This window comes from Panicum hallii, chromosome 9, assembly GCF_002211085.1.
Source record: "Panicum hallii strain FIL2 chromosome 9, PHallii_v3.1, whole genome shotgun sequence".
Taxonomy (NCBI): Eukaryota; Viridiplantae; Streptophyta; class Magnoliopsida; order Poales; family Poaceae; genus Panicum; species Panicum hallii.
In genome coordinates, this window is record NC_038050.1 from 65,564,488 (window position 1) to 65,582,423 (window position 17,936).

At 49.0% G+C, this 17,936-nt stretch overlaps 2 protein-coding genes and 1 pseudogene across 3 annotated transcripts; 1 reads left to right on the forward strand and 2 right to left on the reverse strand.

Moving 5' to 3' along the window:
* Positions 1–1,825: 1,825 nt before the first annotated feature.
* LOC112874094 lies at positions 1,826–4,731 on the forward strand (annotated as a pseudogene).
* A 326-nt stretch (positions 4,732–5,057) lies between these two features.
* LOC112874095 lies at positions 5,058–8,249 on the reverse strand. 2 transcript variants are annotated; one of them, XM_025937265.1, is made up of 4 exons: positions 8,036–8,249; positions 7,291–7,542; positions 6,799–7,046; positions 5,372–5,791 (listed from the first exon to the last, which is right to left on the reverse strand). In XM_025937265.1, exons 2-4 carry the CDS (start codon positions 7,538–7,540, stop codon positions 5,372–5,374), a joined length of 918 nt encoding a protein of 305 aa, XP_025793050.1. In that variant the 5' UTR covers positions 7,541–7,542; positions 8,036–8,249. The 2 variants fall into 2 exon arrangements, with proteins under 2 accessions (XP_025793051.1, XP_025793050.1); XM_025937266.1 differs by lacking the exon at positions 8,036–8,249 and having other exon boundaries at positions 5,058–5,791; positions 7,291–7,540.
* A 3,876-nt stretch (positions 8,250–12,125) lies between these two features.
* Positions 12,126–17,672, reverse strand: LOC112874550 (telomere repeat-binding protein 5-like). The gene is made up of 10 exons (XM_025937926.1): positions 17,379–17,672; positions 16,247–16,434; positions 15,324–16,149; positions 15,028–15,216; positions 14,886–14,945; positions 14,726–14,805; positions 14,385–14,629; positions 13,957–14,280; positions 13,804–13,867; positions 12,126–13,125 (listed from the first exon to the last, which is right to left on the reverse strand). The coding sequence occupies exons 2-10, from the start codon at positions 16,334–16,336 to the stop codon at positions 12,949–12,951; spliced, it is 2,055 nt and encodes a 684-aa protein (XP_025793711.1). The 5' UTR covers positions 16,337–16,434; positions 17,379–17,672; the 3' UTR covers positions 12,126–12,948.
* Between the last annotated feature and the right edge of the window lie 264 nt (positions 17,673–17,936).

Here is a 17,936-nt window from a genome sequence, read left to right on the forward strand (position 1 = left end):
ATCCTCCCCTGATTTTAAAATGAGAGTTTTGCACAAAGAGTATTGCTACCACTCGAAGCTTCTCGAGCTAACTAAACACGCGAACTTCCCGGCTTGTACGCAGTGCAAGCGTGCACTAATACGAACACGTTTCTGAATTTTCTCACACGTAATCGCAAAAAAATTCAGACGTCAATAATCCGATCGTCCCTGCGGTGCCAGCCACAACAGCTGTGGACGACTTCCTCCAGCTCCGTCGACAGGGACATCCATCCCGAACTCCCAACCGATTCCTGACGACGCCCCGGCCCGGACGAAGCGACCACGCGCGCCACTTGCTGCGGGCAACTACTCACTCACCTGTCACCTGGCCACGAACCTGCGTCGCCCTCTACCGCGCGGCGCGGCGCCCCACGGTTTCTCTCGACCCGGCGACGACTTCCGCGCGCGCGCTCGCCCTGCCTGCGAAGGCTCGCCGGAGCCTGCGAGGGTGGAGGCGAGCGCGCGTCGGAGACGGAGGGGTTTCCGACGTGATTCGGCGTCGGGATCGGCGATTTGGCATGCGGTTCGCTCCAAAGTTTCAAGCCAGCGGAACGCCAACCACCGCCACTTCCGACCTAGCCGAGAGGCTCGCTAGTCAAACAGGTGCAGTACCGGGCTACCGGCCCGGCCGTGGGGGCCCTACCAACGCGCCCCCATCGCGTGGCGGGAGCACTGCAGCCGTACTGTGGCATTCGCTGGATAGATGATCGCGTCTTGTTGGATGTTGTCACCAGACACCAAACAAAAGCACGTATAAACTACTAGATTCATTACTTAAATCCGAAAGAGCGTACTGATGTGCCGGTAGTACGTGCTGAGTAGTGTCACATGTCGTATTCGTTTAATCAGGATGCTAGAAAATTGATAGATACTACGCCGAAGGAGTTGAGCTGAAGAAACTGGCTGCACTGAACTGAGAGAACGGCTCAAATTGGGAAAAACTAGAACCAATCTGCCTCTTTCACCAATGTTCTGCCGTAGTTTTCCAGTTTGGAATGCCATTTTTTTTGTCCATACTTGGTTAGATTATTTGTACTATAGAAGTTCCTCAGAATTTGCGTGTCCCACGCACAGTTCGTGCTACTCCCCTCGCTCTCACTCCCCAGTCCCCACCACCGGAAAAAGGGTATCGTGGGAAATGAGCTGAAACCCATATGGATATTTGTGTTGCCAAATATGCCCCGGTGCTCTGCTAAGCTAAAGCCCGCGTAAAGTCGCCAAAGCGTGGAAAATGTACGTTTCTCTATGTTGTCTCGGAGATATCTACTACCGAAAGGTGGAGCGAAGCAACATGACCCTGGATGATGGATTGACCGTTTGGGACGGGGAAAAATGGACAGCGGAAGAAGTTGATGCCTCGTAGGAATTGCTACATTCCAAATGGGGCAATCAGATTACAATGTTTTGAACTCTATCGTTGGAGTTTTGAACTCTTTTAGAAAGGGAAAAGAAATCTAAAAGAAAGCATACTCAATTCTGTCATATTTTTTTCGCAACTAAGCTCTTTGAAATTATTTTGCTAAGCCAAAAATTAGTACAAAGTTGCATATAGCAAATATCTTTAGTCGACAGATGCAATTAGCATAGTGGGGCCCAGAAACAAGACGGGGGCATAGTTTGACATAATCGTAAGCAAGCTATAAAGAGATCTGAATGAACACATTCGGGTGAAGCTGTATATTTTTGGACAAAAACACAATCAGATTTGTTTGTACTACTCAAGACGGAACATGCAAATCGGAAGAAGAAGCGAAGCCGGGAAGCGCATGGAAGCAAAAACAAGGGGTAGAAAAGAGAGGAGGGAGACGGAAAGGCGCCTTGCCCCTCCATTAATGAGCTGACCGACCCCACGGCTCACCCCACCACCACCACCCTCGCTCGCAGGCAGGCAGCCAGCAGCAGCCATGATTCTACATCTCCTCCCAACCCAGCAGAGCAGCGAAAGGATGACACCACAAGCCAAATAGACCCAGGCGTCCTACCGCTTCTATCTCCCTCCCTGCCGCCGGCCGAGGAGCTACGAAGAATCCGGCAGGGGTTTTAGTTGTCCATCTTTGTTCCTGATGGGGAACTGCGCCGGCGTGGAGGGGAACGCCGAGATCAACCCTTCCTTCAGTGCCCCCAATTCGTCAGGTACTGAAAGCTCATTTCTTGGCTACTCGGAGTGAGTGTGTTTGAATCCTCCATGTTTACTCTGTTTCTAGCAGAGATTTTCCGTTTGGTTTCTACTGGGGGGATGAGCGTTTACTGATTCCTTTTGTTGCACTTGGAAAGAACAAAGAATAGTCGACCTGGATTCGAATAAATTGCTATGTTTTCTTGCCCTCCCGAGAATAGATCAATTTAATAGTCCATTTCGGGCTTATTTGGTCAGAATTGGTAAGCCGAAATGTACAATTTTAGGCGAAGAAGGTAGGATGCTTTCAAGACGATTGCAACTTTTTCTTTACAACAATGTCAGACTTATTAGGCACTTCAATTCTGGAAGCATAGCATCTCAATGGGCAGACTTTCTCTCTTACTAATTTAGTAGATGCTTGTAATCCAGGGACCGGTTCTAAGAGCAGCAGCAAGAATGCAACCGACACCAGCACCTTTGGTACCAAGACATCCGGCTCTTCGTCATCGGTGCCACCTACTCCTCGTACGGAGACAGAGATTCTGGAGTCATCAAATGTCAGGAAGTTCACCTTCAGTGAGCTGAAAGGCTCAACAAGGAACTTCAGACCGGACAGCCTACTCGGGGAGGGAGGCTTTGGCTCGGTGTTCAAGGGATGGATGGATGAGCGCACGCTTGCACCTGTGAAACCGGGCACTGGGATGATTGTCGCGGTGAAGAAGCTCAAGCTCGACAGCTTCCAAGGGCACAGAGAATGGCTGGTTGGTGCACCCCCCCCCCCCCCCCCCCAACCCCCCCACACACACACACTCCTATTGGATTTGTTTGACTCGAAGGTGGTCTTAATTTGTGTCTGCAATAACTTTGTAGGCTGAGGTAAATTACCTAGGGCAGTTGTCCCACCCTAATCTTGTGAAACTTATCGGGTACTGCTTGGAGGACGAACAACGGCTTCTTGTGTATGAGTACATGCCAAGAGGGAGCTTGGAGCATCATCTTTTCAGGAGTAAGCTCTCAAGTTTTCTTTTGTGAAATCCTTCATTCTTGGCTTCTTGCTTTATGAGAATGACTGAATGCTATGTTATTATAGGGGGGTCGCACTTCCAACCGCTCCCATGGAACTTACGGATGAAGGTTGCACTTGAGGCGGCCAGAGGCCTTGCTTTCCTGCACGGCGACCAGGCTAAAGTTATCTACCGTGATTTCAAGACCTCCAATATTCTTCTCGACTCGGTCTGTATGCAAATCATTCACTATAGAATATGTGCAAGTCAAATGAACTTTGATCTAAAGATATTTAATTCTTTATTTGACTTTTTACAGGAATATAATGCAAAATTGTCTGATTTTGGTTTGGCCAAAGATGGTCCAAGTGGTGATAAAAGTCATGTCTCTACTAGGGTCATGGGGACACAAGGATATGCTGCCCCTGAATATCTTGCAACAGGTAATGTTTGCAGCATGATTTGCCAGCCAGTAATGTCATATTGCTTCGCTGTTGTTTTGACGCTTTATAATTACTATGCTGAGAAAGTGGGTAAATGAAGCTTTGGTGTTTCGTCATAACTCATTCCTTTTTAGTTATTTTTTTATTTCATCAATTCTCTTTCTCTTTTTCATTATTTCTCCATATCTCTGTAGTTGAGAAAAGAAATATTTTGCAAGACTAGGATACGGATTGTGTGCATGCAATTTCTGCTAGATTCATTTATTCAATTTTATATGGCATGGTCCTGCATTGTGCTTAGATGTGCCTTTTGTTTAAAGCAACTCATTTATCAATTGCAATTGGGGAACATAAAATAATTCCTGTCAGCAAAGAAGCGCAGCATGTTGCTGTACAGTCCCTTCTTGATTGGCATTTGTTGTCTTGTTCATGTGCTGCTTATGATTAAAAAACTCAAAGAATTAAGTGTATGATGTATGACATCCTGTAAAGGGGGGGAACATCTAAGCATCACGTTATGCTTCTTGAAAGGCACTTTATGCTGTGCAATGCCTTTGGTTAGTCAAAAAAAAAAAAATTGCAACTAGATTCTCCAGCTGGTTTCATGCACGAACTACCATGAAATCAGAAATTATGGTACAAGTCAAGTTAACACACAAATTCTGATTACTCGACTGCTTCCAAGTTGCAATTGTTCTTTAACCTTCAAATTTGCGCACATGATCTAATGGTTTAAGTCAACATGGCTTGCATATGTATAATTGATGGCAACTTCTATTGTTTACCCTCATGACGCACAGGCCATTTGACCGCGAAGAGCGATGTGTACAGCTACGGTGTTGTTCTTCTGGAGTTGCTGTCTGGGCAGCGTGCTCTGGACAAGAACCGCCCGCCTGGCCAGCACAACCTGGTGGAGTGGGCTAGGCCTTACATCACCAACAAGAGGAGGGTGATTCATGTCTTGGACTCGCGGTTGGGTTCCCAGTATTCCCTTCCTGCAGCGCAGAAGACCGCAGCCCTAGCGCTGCAATGCTTATCGATGGACGCACGATGCAGGCCTGGCATGGATCAGGTTGTGACCGTGTTAGAAGGCCTTCAAGAGACCAAGGGTGCAGTGAAATCTGGCAAGTAGGAGAACCGCTAGTTTCTTTTGTCCTTGCGTCTCTGAAGCATCATCGTCTTGTAGTAGGGATTCGAGAGGCAATTAGCTTCTGAAGAGTGTATAATATATCTTGCTTTGTGTAGAGCTAGCTACTTCGTTGGTGCAACTTTTTCTCTACATATGTATACTTCAGCAGTCCACTTGTGATGTATCGAAGTTCAAAAATAGTTCTTTTTTGGGTCCAGCTGCATTTTCTTCAGATCCTTGAACTGCTTTGCTGAAGAATCGTCACTGCAAATTGCCTGCCAAGCAAACAATATCTACTAATACTGTGCTACTAAAAAGTAAAACAACATAAGCAATGCTGGTTTTATTTATTTTGATTTCAATAAACATGTACTTTTATTGCTTCAGAGAACATATAACATGAATGGATAGCAGAGAAACAATAACATCTGTATTCTCTGGTTCCTCTACAAATTACAACCAGAAGAAACTCTGGCAAAACCGTAAAAGTAGCTCAGTGCTAACATATCAGTGACATGGACTGTAGAACAGGTTCTAACAGCGTTTAGGTTTCCAGGAGATTGCAACAAAAGCTTCTTAAGCATCGAGTACATCACAGCGCACTGAGATAAGCCGTGATGAGCTCAACATGACGGACTGTGCAACTAATAAACACCTAAAATCTCCGGCCACCAGAACTGTAAGCACGACCACCAGGGTATTGGCTACGGTGTTCAAAACCACGACCCCGACCTCTGCCGCCACCATGGAACTCTGGGTAATCTGGTCTATCAGTGAAGGATTCATACTGGCCATGGCCAGAAGCATAACCCCGATGTGCTTCTTCATAAGCACCTCCAGCTGCAGCAGCTGCTGTTGGATGATAACCATGCTGCTCGCCAGGCAAAGCTGTTGGGTGATAACCATGCTGCTCCCCAGCCATGGAATTATTGGCATAATGGCTCATGTTGGCCTGCTGGTATTGCTGCTGGCGTGCCAAAGATTCTTTACGCAGAAATTCATCTCTATAGTTTGCTTGCCGAGCCCGAAGTGCTAATAGTTTCTCCTGGTACTGCGTATTTATCTCCTTCAATCTCTGCAAAGAGACATAGGAAGCATGAAACAATGCTTGTCTTGGTTTCAAATAACACATATAACTACCAAAAAACAGAATCCAACAGCAACAGCAGATAGGTGAAACAAATATAGCAGCTCCAGATTCCAGAGTGCTGTAAGGGTCACAACATATTCTAAATCCCTGTGGCGATTTCCATTTTCCACAGTTTACTTGTTGAATATTAGAAATGCATATGATTATCAAGCATACAGTGTTTTTAAGAGAAGCATGGAATTTAAGTTCATGCACACCTGACGCCTTCAGTTAGCTAATTAGTTCATTATTATAGAAACAAATCCAAGCATGAAGATCCCTTGAATCACAATAATAGGGTAAGCCAATGAATATATGGACAACCATATAAAGGGGGAAGATTACAATTTCAATTTAGTAAGTGAACCCTGCTAGCTTTCTAGGTGAGGATGTATTATCGTACTTCTCTGAGTGGGTGAGTGGGATGTTCTTATATGTCATCAGGACGAAAACCTGAATGGTAGATCTGCTTAGTTCATTGCAAGCAGTTTGGTCATGCTAGATGATTATATAATTATAGCATGTACAAGCTGATATATTTGCATGCAGGTTGAAAATGTGCATAAAACTGACCAAGTTATAAGATACAAAATGGAAAACCAATGGCGTAAAAGTAGCAGTTTACCAGCATCCGCATATGCATTTGCTTTCTCAAAAGGCCAATTGTACCGAAATTGAATTAGATAATGATATTACTTGGTCTCGAGAAATGGACAAGGACCTCATTTCAATGGTCAGAAGGACAATAAAAATTGGAGTAAACAACAACAAAGCATTCAAGCAAGTTGATCAAGGCTAAAATAAAATTCAGGACGATTCAATGAAAAACTAATCAAACAGTTAAATCGTATACTGCAATGCAACTCTTGCTAGGTAGGGGGCATATTGCAGAATCATGCATTACTTCAGTCGTCACATACCAAAGGGGAAAAATACTGTACATTTTGACATACCTCCATGTGTCTAGAATTTTCAGCATCCTCTGCATCCTGTAGTTCCTTGGATAGCATCATAATGTCCTCATGAAAACTTTGCTCTAGACCTTCAAATGTCCGAGGAAGATTATAATCCTCGTATCTTGTTTCAGTCCTATCTGTACGAGGCTGGTCCCTAGTTTCCTTGCTGGGCTGCTTTTCTAGACCTACCTTTGCATCAGATCTCTGTCCATCGTAAAAGGACTGTGCACCCGCAGAATTTTGACCTGCATCACTAAAGGTCAGCATAATATCACAGAACTGTAACTGGTAAGCAGTCCCTTACATCTGCTTGAACATTCCCAAATAGAATTACCCACTCTATAATTGATATGCAACCACCCCTTGAACCCTCCATTGCAATATATAGGGTGTGCCAGTGCAACTAGTTATATTTTGCAAGCCATGAAGCATGACTATTTGATAGAAAAAAGAAGTAACAGTATCAAACTAATAAGAAGCAGTACTTGCCTTCCTTATATGCATATGATGGAACCTGGCTTGGCATGTTTGGTCCACCTCGATCCCATTGACTCTGCCTCACCTTCGGGGGAGTGTACCGGTGCTCCCCAGAAGCTTGTGCAGCATCTCTTCCAGTATAGCTGTTCTCAGGGTGTTGCTGCACCCTTTGCTGTGCCTGGTAGTGATGCAACTGGGCAGCAACCATGGAATTGATGTCTGCGTCACCATATTGTCCCTGTCGCCTCATTCTATCCTGCATCTCTGAAACACAAAAGTACCCAGGTTGGCAACAAATGATTTGAATTTTCATTAAAACAGATCACGGTTCGTGGAGTAATCAATTGGAAAATCTAGACTAAATAAACATGTTATGCACCATCAGATATTCAGATCAACATCCCAAGAGCCCAAACAGAACAAACAACAGCTTAGGCCACCATGATTCGATCCAACACCGAATTCCCCACACCTGTAGCGATATCAATCATCTAATTGCGGAATTCAACACCAGCACAAGGTGATATTTCCATGCTTCCCTAGACGACTGCCCACAGAAGTTGCCGAACGTAGTAATAGCTAGTACTTGTGCGGGAGGACCTCAGCCTCGAGCCGACAAGAGCATCAGCTTACCAATCGAGCAGAGGGGGCCAAGCGGGCGGAGACAAAAGCAGGCTTACGGGTCAGGCTTAAAACCTAAGAGGAGCAGCTAGACGGAACCCTGAAAATCGATACCGAAGAGGACGCAGAGACTCACCTTCGAGAATCGTGCGCGGTTGCACCGGCGGCCGGTTGAGACGGTCGTACCGGCTGCCGGGACCTGGCGCCTGGCGGTGCGGTGGCGAGGGCGGCGGGCCTGGTTAGGAGAACGGGGAGATGTGGGTGGAGTTGGAGGCGCGGCCGCCGGCGGGGAAGAGCGGGGGACGGGGGCCGACTGGCCGATTCGCGGACGGGTGTCAGATGGGCTGGGCGGCGACAGCCCAAATTCGTAGCGAAAAGATCGTATCAGAAGACGGCGGGAGTGGTTTGGACTTGAAGACAATCCGGCGCAGCGGCTGGTGGGCTCAGTTTGATTAATGGGCCTGAGATTGGCAGATTTTTTGTACGAACCCAGTGGAAACCAACACAGTGTACAGGCCCATAGTTGGGCCAATCCACCACGGTTGGGCTCTTTCGCTGACGAAGAAGAACTGGGAAATGGGCCCTAGAATACAAACACGGTGGTAACGTCAGTGTGGCAGGCCCATAGTAGTCGTACGTGGGCTGAGCCTTTTTTTGCTGGCTCCGGGCAAGAAAGATCTGAGGGCGCCTTTCTTTGTTGAAGAAGAACTGTGGGTAGTACTCCGTTTCGCCTAACAGCTCTTGAAGTTTGGCAAACCATCGATACATCTTTGCACGGAGATAGATCAGTCCATTTTCTTCCGTACCATTTTGGAGTTTGGTGCAAGTACGAGATTGTCCATCTGATAGTTAAGAGTTCAGGACAAGGTTTTGTGCTGTGCTTACGAAAGAGGCAAAGGCCCTGTTCTGTCGCCAACTCGCCTCATGTGCTCGACGATCGTCAGAACACGGAGGAGTAGCGCTTTTGGGTTCGGAAAAGCCGTCGTCACACACGTCATGCCACCGCACGCCGGCACGCAGCGTGAAGCATCCAGCAGCACCGCCCCCCGCCCACGTCGTACCCCAGCTCGCCGGGGCACCTAGCAAGCAGCTAGCAGACGTGGGAACGCGTTGGGCAAGTCCAAATCGTCCTGCTCCACCCCGTCGCGTCGACCACCACAAGGGTGCCGGCTGGTGGTCAAAGGAAACGGTTCCACCCCGCCCGCCCGCGCGCGTCGCCGCCCCGTGCCACACGCGTGAGGACGGGGAGAAGAGAGAAGCTTCCACCCCGTGCCATGCTCTTCTCGTGCGCGCACAGCTAATCTAGGGACGGCTAATCTAGAGGCCGCCCGCTGACAGCGACCATCCCCCGGGCCAACTGTTAATCGGCGTCAGTCTTCGGTCTCCTTTTCGCTCTCGGAAAGGCTTGTGGGCCGCCAACAAGTTTTTAAGCAACTGGTAATACTGGTTTGACGCTGTCTTTCTTTCTTGCAGCGCGTCAAGATGGATTACCGGATAAGCAGGTAACCCTGGGCGTCCGGTCGTTGGTTGGGAGTTGCGAGCAGCCGTGTTCTGTCTGTAAAAGACCACGGATCAGCTCGTCTTCTTCACGTGTTCCACCACGCCGCCGCGCCAGCTCTCTCTTACCTTGCCTGCCCAATTCGGACTCAAACTTGGAAGATTAGAAGCGTGTGCTACTTCCTTGTATCTATCTGTCCTATCTACAATTCCACCGGCAGAACCCATGCGGCGCTGGCATCATGGAGCCTGGCCGGCGCTCGGCACCTCGCGCGCGCATCATATCGCCAGTTTACGTGTGCTCCGTCACCTCCGAAAGCGATTCCGCAGGCCGGGTTGCGTTGCGTCCTCGGTCCAAATAAATCTACTTTATTCCCACAGAGCTTCATCAGACGAGAAAAGAAACATGAATTTGGCAGCCTGGAGTATGCTTAGCTCCGTGCTGTTGTTCTCAGCAGGGCGAGATGTGCACGGAACAGTAACGAGCTGGACGGCAAGACCATCCTCAGTTCACCACCTGGATCTCGCTTCTGAACTGGTTTCCAAAGTTTAACCGACCTCCAAGTTTTCCCCGGAGCAACGTCGACAGAGCACATGGCGGAAGCATGTAGCTCGCCGATTATTAGCTGAAATAGCAGGGGCCCATGGCAGAGGAGATTAAAATAGCAGCGCTAGTACTAGCAGCTAAGCTACCAGGCTGCGATTTTTTTTGTATCGGCGGCGAGCAATAGAAGATCTGGGTTTGTTCGCCCGCGTCGAGACAGATTCAAATGTCAATCCGCACCAGCGCGGGTGGTGGCGATAATTAAAGGAAGAAAGGAGGCCATCAAGCGCCACCGCGGACCAGGAGGGGTAATGTGGTAAGCGTACGCCACTGTAGCCGTCTGCCGTCGTCACCCACCACCGCCACCTACTCCGCTAAAATTGACCTATGGCAATTGGCAATTGGCAACCAGCCAAGCTAGGCCTGCAATGCTTCGATGGAAAATCATCAGATGGAAGCTAAATGAGCCCTGTACGGCTAGCCGGCTCAAAAATCCCTACACCAGTTCAAGTGTTTAACACACCGGAATCCACTGAAAACAAAGTGTGTGATCTCATTCATTTCCGTTTTGTAATGTTGGAACCATGCATCTCACCCGCCCCATGCTGGCCGATCGAGAGCCTAACATGCCGGACGGTGGTGGCGGGGCGCCGTACGCGGCCGCGCAACGATACCCGCCGGCCTACCGGTTCCGCCCGCCGACCCGGCGGCGTGCGACTGCCCGGAGACCAGATCGCGGCCACCAGATGCTAGGATCGGGCATTCGGGCGAGCCCACATGGAGGGAACATGGCGTGCGGTGCCGTGCCGCGCGCCTTGCCCTTGCCCGTCAGATCAGCCCCAAAACACTCGCATGTTGGGCCCGTGCTTAACCAACGACGCTTAGCTCATCCTCATCTCAGGATAATGGCGAGAAATACACGCAGATATACGGTGCGCTGGTGTGTGACGGATGCACGTTGGTATGGGCACCGGCGACGGCCAAATGAATGAGGCCGGCCGGATGGGTACATGCAGCAGCCTCCTCTCGCCCACATGTCTCGGCTACAGTCCCGCGCAAGCACAGCAGCTAGCGATCGCCGATCGATCATGGAAGAAGAGCTGGGGGCCCAGCTAGAGCTGGTGGTGCCGCGCACCAGGAGGGGGCGAGGGGCACGAGCACTCAACCATGCATGTTCCGGTGTGATCTGATCTGATCATCCCAGCTAACGGTCGATCCATCCATCCATCTGGCCATAAAGGGTTTCAGGCTTTCAGCAAGCGAGCTAGCAGCTAGGCAGCGTTGTTTTTAACGAGCCAACGGGTGTCGGTGCTCCCCCTCTCCTCCTAATCTTGCTTCCAAGCAACAGCTAGCTAGCAAATGCGTCCAGCCTGTGCGCCGGTTCTCCGCTCGCCCTTCCTTGCGCCTCTCCCCCGCGGGGGCGCCTGCGGCTTGTGCATGCTTGCACCTTTTCTAATCCGGGATCATACGCCACCGCTCCACACATGGGAATATTCCGGTCGTCGCACGGCAAGCAAGGCGCACGCGGTGTTCTCTTCTTTCAGTATACGGAACGGCCAGCTTAGCTCCCGTCGCCGCCAGATGGGCGAGCATGCTTGAAGGGATCATCTGCTAGGCCACCGGCCTGCTGGTGCTGGTGGTAGATTTTTTTTTCTTTGCTTGCCACCTAGGGTCAGAGGTCAACGGTTTAAACCTTTGAGATCCTTGCAAGTAACGGGAAATGTGTATCCGATCCTCATGTAACACGTCAATTGCAAGGGACCTTAAGCAGCTTGTATGATATGAACGTAGAGGACCGGAAGTCAACTTGCTTGTCGTGCCGATTCAGAATACTAGCTTTTGAAATACCATTCAGAATACTAGCTGGAGTAGTAGTTAAGATAGCATCTTACGCCTCGGAGATTAGTAAGTGATTACTGGTGGCGGTTGATGTGAATAGATCAAATCAGTGGCGGTGCGGCATCGGTAAACTTTTGGCACATGGGATTATGATTGGGGCTAATGGATAAGAATCTCCAGTAGCCAGACCCCGGCGCCAGTGCTCTGACACAGGACAACAAACTAATAAGCACCTGATTGGGGCCTGATCCCAGGCAGCATCACCTGCTGAGTCCCCGCACATAATCAGAGGAAGGGGAGCGCGTGAGGGCCATAGTTTAAAGGAAAAGGACACTTGAGCATACAGTGGTATAAAAATTTCTTTCTTTTCATATTGTTAATCTGGATCAATTACAAATTTGAGGATAACTACAAGATTGGTGAAAGAACATAGTACAACTACAGTAATAAAAGAAAGGGAAAAGTGAAGCAAAGATCCATCCCTCCTCTCCTACCATCACCCTCCACTAACAAAAGAATGAATTCAATTGAACAAAAGAATCTGAAGCTTGCTTTCGGTGCCGCTTTGGCCTCGCTCAGTCTCAAGCTAGGCTTCTTTGCTGGAGCTGAAGCTCCCAAGCCTAAAATCAACAAAGGAGAAGCTACCCTCCTTTTGCGGCTTCTGTGGCCGTCTCTATGAGTGAGTCAAACTATAAAAAGATAGGCTGCACTTCAAGCCTGATACACTGAATTTTGGATTCGCAGCTTCTGTAGTAGGAGGCAACGACTTCTTCAAAGCAGAACCCAGAAGCTGGAGCCGGAGCTTGGTCGACCAAGCAGCACCTTCATTTTCTTAACCACAATTGCAAAAATTGTGAGCTACTAGTAGAGACACTGCAGATCTCAGTTCATGGATCATCTTCTTCTTCCATCATGAACATGTACAATTTGCCAAAGAAATACCCTTTCCTTTGGTTAAATTCACAAGGAGAGAGAATCCTGGCTTAAAGAATAACCGGTGGTGAGTAGATATTACAACAAATCGGTCAATGCTTCTTGTACCTTATATATGTATCCTTTTTTTCTAATATCTTCCTTAAACCTCCTGTGAAGGGACTGACTGACTTACTGACTTTATACAAAGGCTGCAGCAGCCTCCGAGGAGGCCATCAGCCGGGATCATCGAATTATTAGGTGAACAAGCGAGCCTCAGCCAACGGGGGCGTCTTAGGCTGGAGCTTGGCTTGCTGCTGGGACCAGTAGGCCTGGGCCGCTAGGACCCGGTCGAGCAGCTCCTGCGGCACCGGCTCGCCACGCCGCTGCTGCGGCGAGATGCTCGCCGTGTGCACCAGCGTCTTCCACTTGTCCTGTTCGCATCACAATTTCGACACGGTTAGTTCATTGCCAGTTCAAACTCAAAGTCATCGTCAAATTTTGACCAGAGAATGTAGTCAGTTCCCAACAGGTGCGGCAAATGCAATGCAAAGCAGCCAAGAAGCTTCCAGTCTAGTAAAGGAAAGGTTATCTCATCCCTCGGCGAGACTTTTTCTAAAGTCCGGATCGGGTTAGTTGATGTGCAAGAATGGGTCTCCTTTGTTTCTAGGTGAACCGTTCTGGTACTACAACCCACGTGACCCATCCAAACAACAAAGCTGATGCGTGGGGGCAGCACTAACTGAATCTCAAGGACAATAGGCTTTTAAGAAAAAGAGTCTGGCTGAAACCTTCTAAGAACACAAAAACAGCACGGTCCTGTCGGGTGAGGAACCTAAAACCCACAAGCACCAAACTACTGGTTGAATCGGCCAAGTAACCTAACCCACTACTGCTTTTGCAAAGAAACTTAAGTAAGCAATTCCGTGCAAAGCCTCCTTTTCGCAGCAATTAAATGTTCGGCAAAAAAACAGGAAATCATGAGGATCAATCAATAAATCAGGAAAGGACAATAAGGAAATCAATGAACAGATTTTGACAAGTATTGCAATGCATAGATATTTGCTTTAGTCTTCAGTTGAAGTCAAAGTCAAGTATTTGACAGTTATTACCTTAAGATCAACGTATGTCCGGTGCTTTGCGTTGTCAAAAGCACGAAGTTTAACGTCTCGCCACCTGCAACGTATCAATAACTATTCTGTAAGATTGCAGAACCCAGGAAAGTATACAATGTCACGTCAAACGAGGGGAATAAGCAATTATACCTTCCAGTTCCAAGCTTTTCGACTGCAAGCACAAGTGCTTCTACTTCAGCAACAGAGAATGGACGCCTGATTCGGCGTTGCCCCTGCTCTGGTGACCTCTTTGACTTATTCACTGGAACTACAGCCCCTGCATTCGGATCTGCAGGGGGAACTGGAACTAAAGCTCGCGAGTTTGTGGACACTTTATCAGGTGATGAAATGCCCCCAGGGGAGTGTACAGAATCATGATCACTGCCCTGGTAGTTCATTGCTAAGGGGGTTAATGCAAGCTCCTGGGATACATCTACCTCACCATGCTTGGAAGATGAGTCAGTAGGCGCAATCCTGCATCAGAAGTTCACAAGTCTGGTTAGGGTGAACTGTGAAGGGCTGAAGGCACCTCAACTATATAGCATGCCAGTGAATTGTTTAGAAGCATTGCTTGTTACCTTGCAAGGGGTTCGGTAGTATCAATGGTTTCGAGGAAACTGATATCTTCAGGAGCTTGGACTTGCGACGGGTTGTGAGTACAGTTTGGTTCAAGTGAAAAACCAAGGTTGTCCAGCATATCATTCTGACCAATCCCAGCTTGCATTAAAGTTTTACTATCATCTCTGACTTTCTTTCCATGGTGAAGAACACCCACACGCAGACCACCTCCAAGAATGGCAGTCACCGCCTCAAGAACAGTTTTCTGCATTGGGAATACTGATTAAACTACAGGAAAACCCATTGAGCAGAAAAAACCTGCAACCTTTTTACACATGATACTAAAATGTCCTGCACATACCTTTAGTGAGCCAACCGTTGCACTTTCTGGGATTTCAACAAGAAGTTCAGGCACCTTGAACGACTTAATTCTAAGTTTCACTGCAAGAAATGAAGGATATCTTAGGGCCAAAAATAGACATTAGGAGATTAAATGAACTTGCTGGGGAGTAAAGTTTTACCATGGCAATCGTTTGATGCACAGGATTTCTGGAATGGCATTGAATTGGTCCCCTTGTTTGCTGCAGAAATATTACTACCATCAGGTAAGTAACAAAAGGAAATAGCATGAAGAGGAAATTCCCGTGTGGAAGTAACACAAACCATCCAAAGAAGCAGCATGGGAGTCTCTTCCGGTAACCTTTGAGTTTAACTTTCCATTTGCCCTACCAAATTCAGATGCTAGAACTGCATGACGATCAAAGAGCTTCCTCCGCTTAAATGTACTCCTTTGTGTCCTCTGTCGTGTATAATGCATTTTCTTGTTGCGGAAAGAAGGCTTCCGCTCAACATCTGATGGGATCAATGAATTCAAGTGAGATGCAGCTGGTTTGAATAGGAATTCCATCAATGTTGTTCTATTGAAAATAAAAGGAAGGCCAAGATTTTCCGGTGCTTACCACTATATGAAAGATCTGATTTGTGTATCCTGGCTGGAGCAACTTTCCTGTACTTAGAAGTGAGCAGCTTCCTCACCCTACTATGATCAGCTGTACAATTGGGCCTGAAATCCCTGTTAGTGGTGGTGCTCGGATGAGTGCACCCAGAGGACTTATCATCGTCATCATCTCTATCTACAGCATACCCCGCCACACCCTTTGGGCCCCTTGGTAAGGAGATTGAGCGGCGAATTTTATCGCCATACAATGGCATCTCACCGGTGCTGTCAGAGCTGACCAAAGGGGGAGGCTTCACGTCCACGTCCATTGGATCGAGCAAATTATACATGTCAGGTGCATTCTTATGAAATCCTGCTGTGGCCACCTGCATCAGGCTCGCCGCTGCATCTCCTGTGAAGGCTCCTGATTCCACAGATTCAGGAGACCACCTATCTGCAATCGCCCCGAAATTGCAACCCAATTCAGCCTTGGTACAGCTGATCATGGAGGATTCCTTGTCCAGGGCTTCAGACTTCGCCTTCGGATCCTCATTCCGAGCATGATTCACCGACCGCGAAAACACAGTGTGGGGGAGAATTGCGCTTTCATTGCAGCTATCTTGATCCGTCACCTCGTGCTTGAAATGCTTCATGGCCTCATCGCACTGCTCCTGCTTCACGTGGATATCCTTCGCGCACGCAGCCAAGGCCGGGGCACCCGCGCTCATGTTCCCGAGCGATCCCTCGCCTTCATCAAGCAGCTTCCCGGCTACCGTCGCGAGAAGGTCGAATGCGCACATCATCTGGCCCGGGCTCTGGGTCTCCTTCTTCCGGACCGATCTCTTGCCCTGCACATTTCACCGAACAAGAAACGCCATCGTTGTCAGACTCGCCAACCAAGGGCAGCGAAGCGAGGTCCGAATCGATGCGCTGAAAGCCGCATACCCTCGCGGACTTGGGAACGCGCGGCATCTCCGCGACTTGGCCTCCACCGCACGACTCCATCTCTGACGACGACCTCTTCTGGAACACCATTTCTTGCGCCTCGCTTCGGTTGCTTGTAATTTACAAGAGGGGTTGCTTAGTTAACAACCGGTAGTTGCGCTGTTCATGGCTTGTCCCCTAGCTCAAATCTGCACATCAAGTATTCAAGAACCCATTAGCAATCAGCAAAAGGAAAACTGTTAGTCAGCAGAATAAAAAAAGAAAGGAAATCATTCATTGGGATCTCCGCAAGAACTTGGGATAAATCTCGGATAAACCCTCGATTAATTAAACAGGGAACGATCATGGTTTGCAGTGTAATTAATTAGCAAAATTTAGAATCCCAAAACCCCAAGGCGAGAGATCCAGAGTGGAACGGCCAAAATGACATGAATTTTAAACTGACTGCGCTCCAAAAGCGAATCAAAACCAATATTAATTAAGCAAACACCGAAAGAGCAAAGGAAATGGAGAGAATCCATACTTGCACTCGTGATCCGAATTAAGACCTCAGAAGAGAGATGAGAAATGTTTTTCCTTACGAAATGGTTTCGCCGCCGAATTTAATGCACCCAAGCAAATAAATTCGCCAGGTAAACCAGCACGCCAAGCGATCAAAAAGAAAGGGAAAGAGAGGAAGAAAACTTTTTTAAAACCTCGTGCATCGGAATCCGTGAGGATTAAGCAACTGCCAAAAGGAAAGCGGGCGCGTCGGTTAAAAAAAAAAGGAGCGGACTGCAAACCCGCAGGCGCACAAGAACGTCCAAGAAATCGCGAATCAGGCGACGCCAGATCCGATCTCGGCACCCGATTCGCTGCAATTGGAGGCGGAATTCGCCAAAAACCGGCGAATTGAAACCGCAGCCCAGAAATGTAGCAGAATCTCAGGAAAAAAGCAAATTCACCTCCTGCTCGGAGCCCAGCGCCGCGGATCGGACCGAAGCAAGCAGAATTCGGACAGGATTGGACCGAAACAGCACGGAGGCAAAACCCCAACACAGCAGCGCCCCACAGCGGGGCGCCAAAACGCGAAACCCAGCCCCGGAACCGCATAATTCGGCTGAATTCCCCGGAATTAGCACGCCGGGCTCACCTCGCCGGCGTCGACGCGCTCCCGCCTCCGATCGCCCTCGGATCACCTCCTCGCCGGGCTCCTCCGCGGCCGGAACCGCCGAGATCCCTCGCCCCCGCGGAATTATTCCCCCCTCCCCCAGGCCTCTGGGCTCTCCCTCCTCCTCGCCTTGCTTCGCCTCTCCTCTTTTATTTTTATTTCCCTTTTCCCCCGTCTCCTCCCTTGCTCTCCTCTCCGCCCTCCGCCTTGGTTTTTTCTTCTGGTGGTGGAGGTGCGTGGTGCGGTGGTGTGGGTTGGCCAAAACCCCTCAAAACCAACCCCCTTCTTAAACCCCCCCAACCCCCCCTCGCTTACGCCCACGCCATCCCACCGGGGAGAGGCGGGGCGCCACCGGCTGCTCCCGGTTAAACCCCACGCGGCCCCGACCCAACGACCGCTTCCGCCCTTCCCTGGCGTCCACGTGGCCCCCGCCCACGCGATCCGACGGCACCGGGCGCCTGTCCGGGCTTCTTACAGCGGAGAGGCGTCCCCCGCGCCCGCGCCACGTGCCACAGATCCAGGCCGTCGGTGCGTGGAGCG

Excerpts from the sequence above, each read along its gene's own strand:
- LOC112874095 (XM_025937266.1), bottom strand. The coding sequence starts at position 7,540 with ATGCAGGATAGAATGAGGCGACAGGGACAATATGGTGACGCAGACATC. Across the intron at positions 7,047-7,290 it reads ATCATATGCATATAAGGAAG|GTCAAAATTCTGCGGGTGCA; the intron begins GCAAGTACTGCT and ends TTAGTGATGCAG. Across the intron at positions 5,792-6,798 it reads AAAATTCTAGACACATGGAG|AGATTGAAGGAGATAAATAC; the intron begins GTATGTCAAAAT and ends GTCTCTTTGCAG.
- LOC112874550 (XM_025937926.1), bottom strand. The coding sequence starts at position 16,336 with ATGGTGTTCCAGAAGAGGTCGTCGTCAGAGATGGAGTCGTGCGGTGGA. Across the intron at positions 14,806-14,885 it reads TGCATCAAACGATTGCCATG|TGAAACTTAGAATTAAGTCG; the intron begins GTAAAACTTTAC and ends CATTTCTTGCAG. Across the intron at positions 14,281-14,384 it reads ACTACCGAACCCCTTGCAAG|GATTGCGCCTACTGACTCAT; the intron begins GTAACAAGCAAT and ends CTTCTGATGCAG.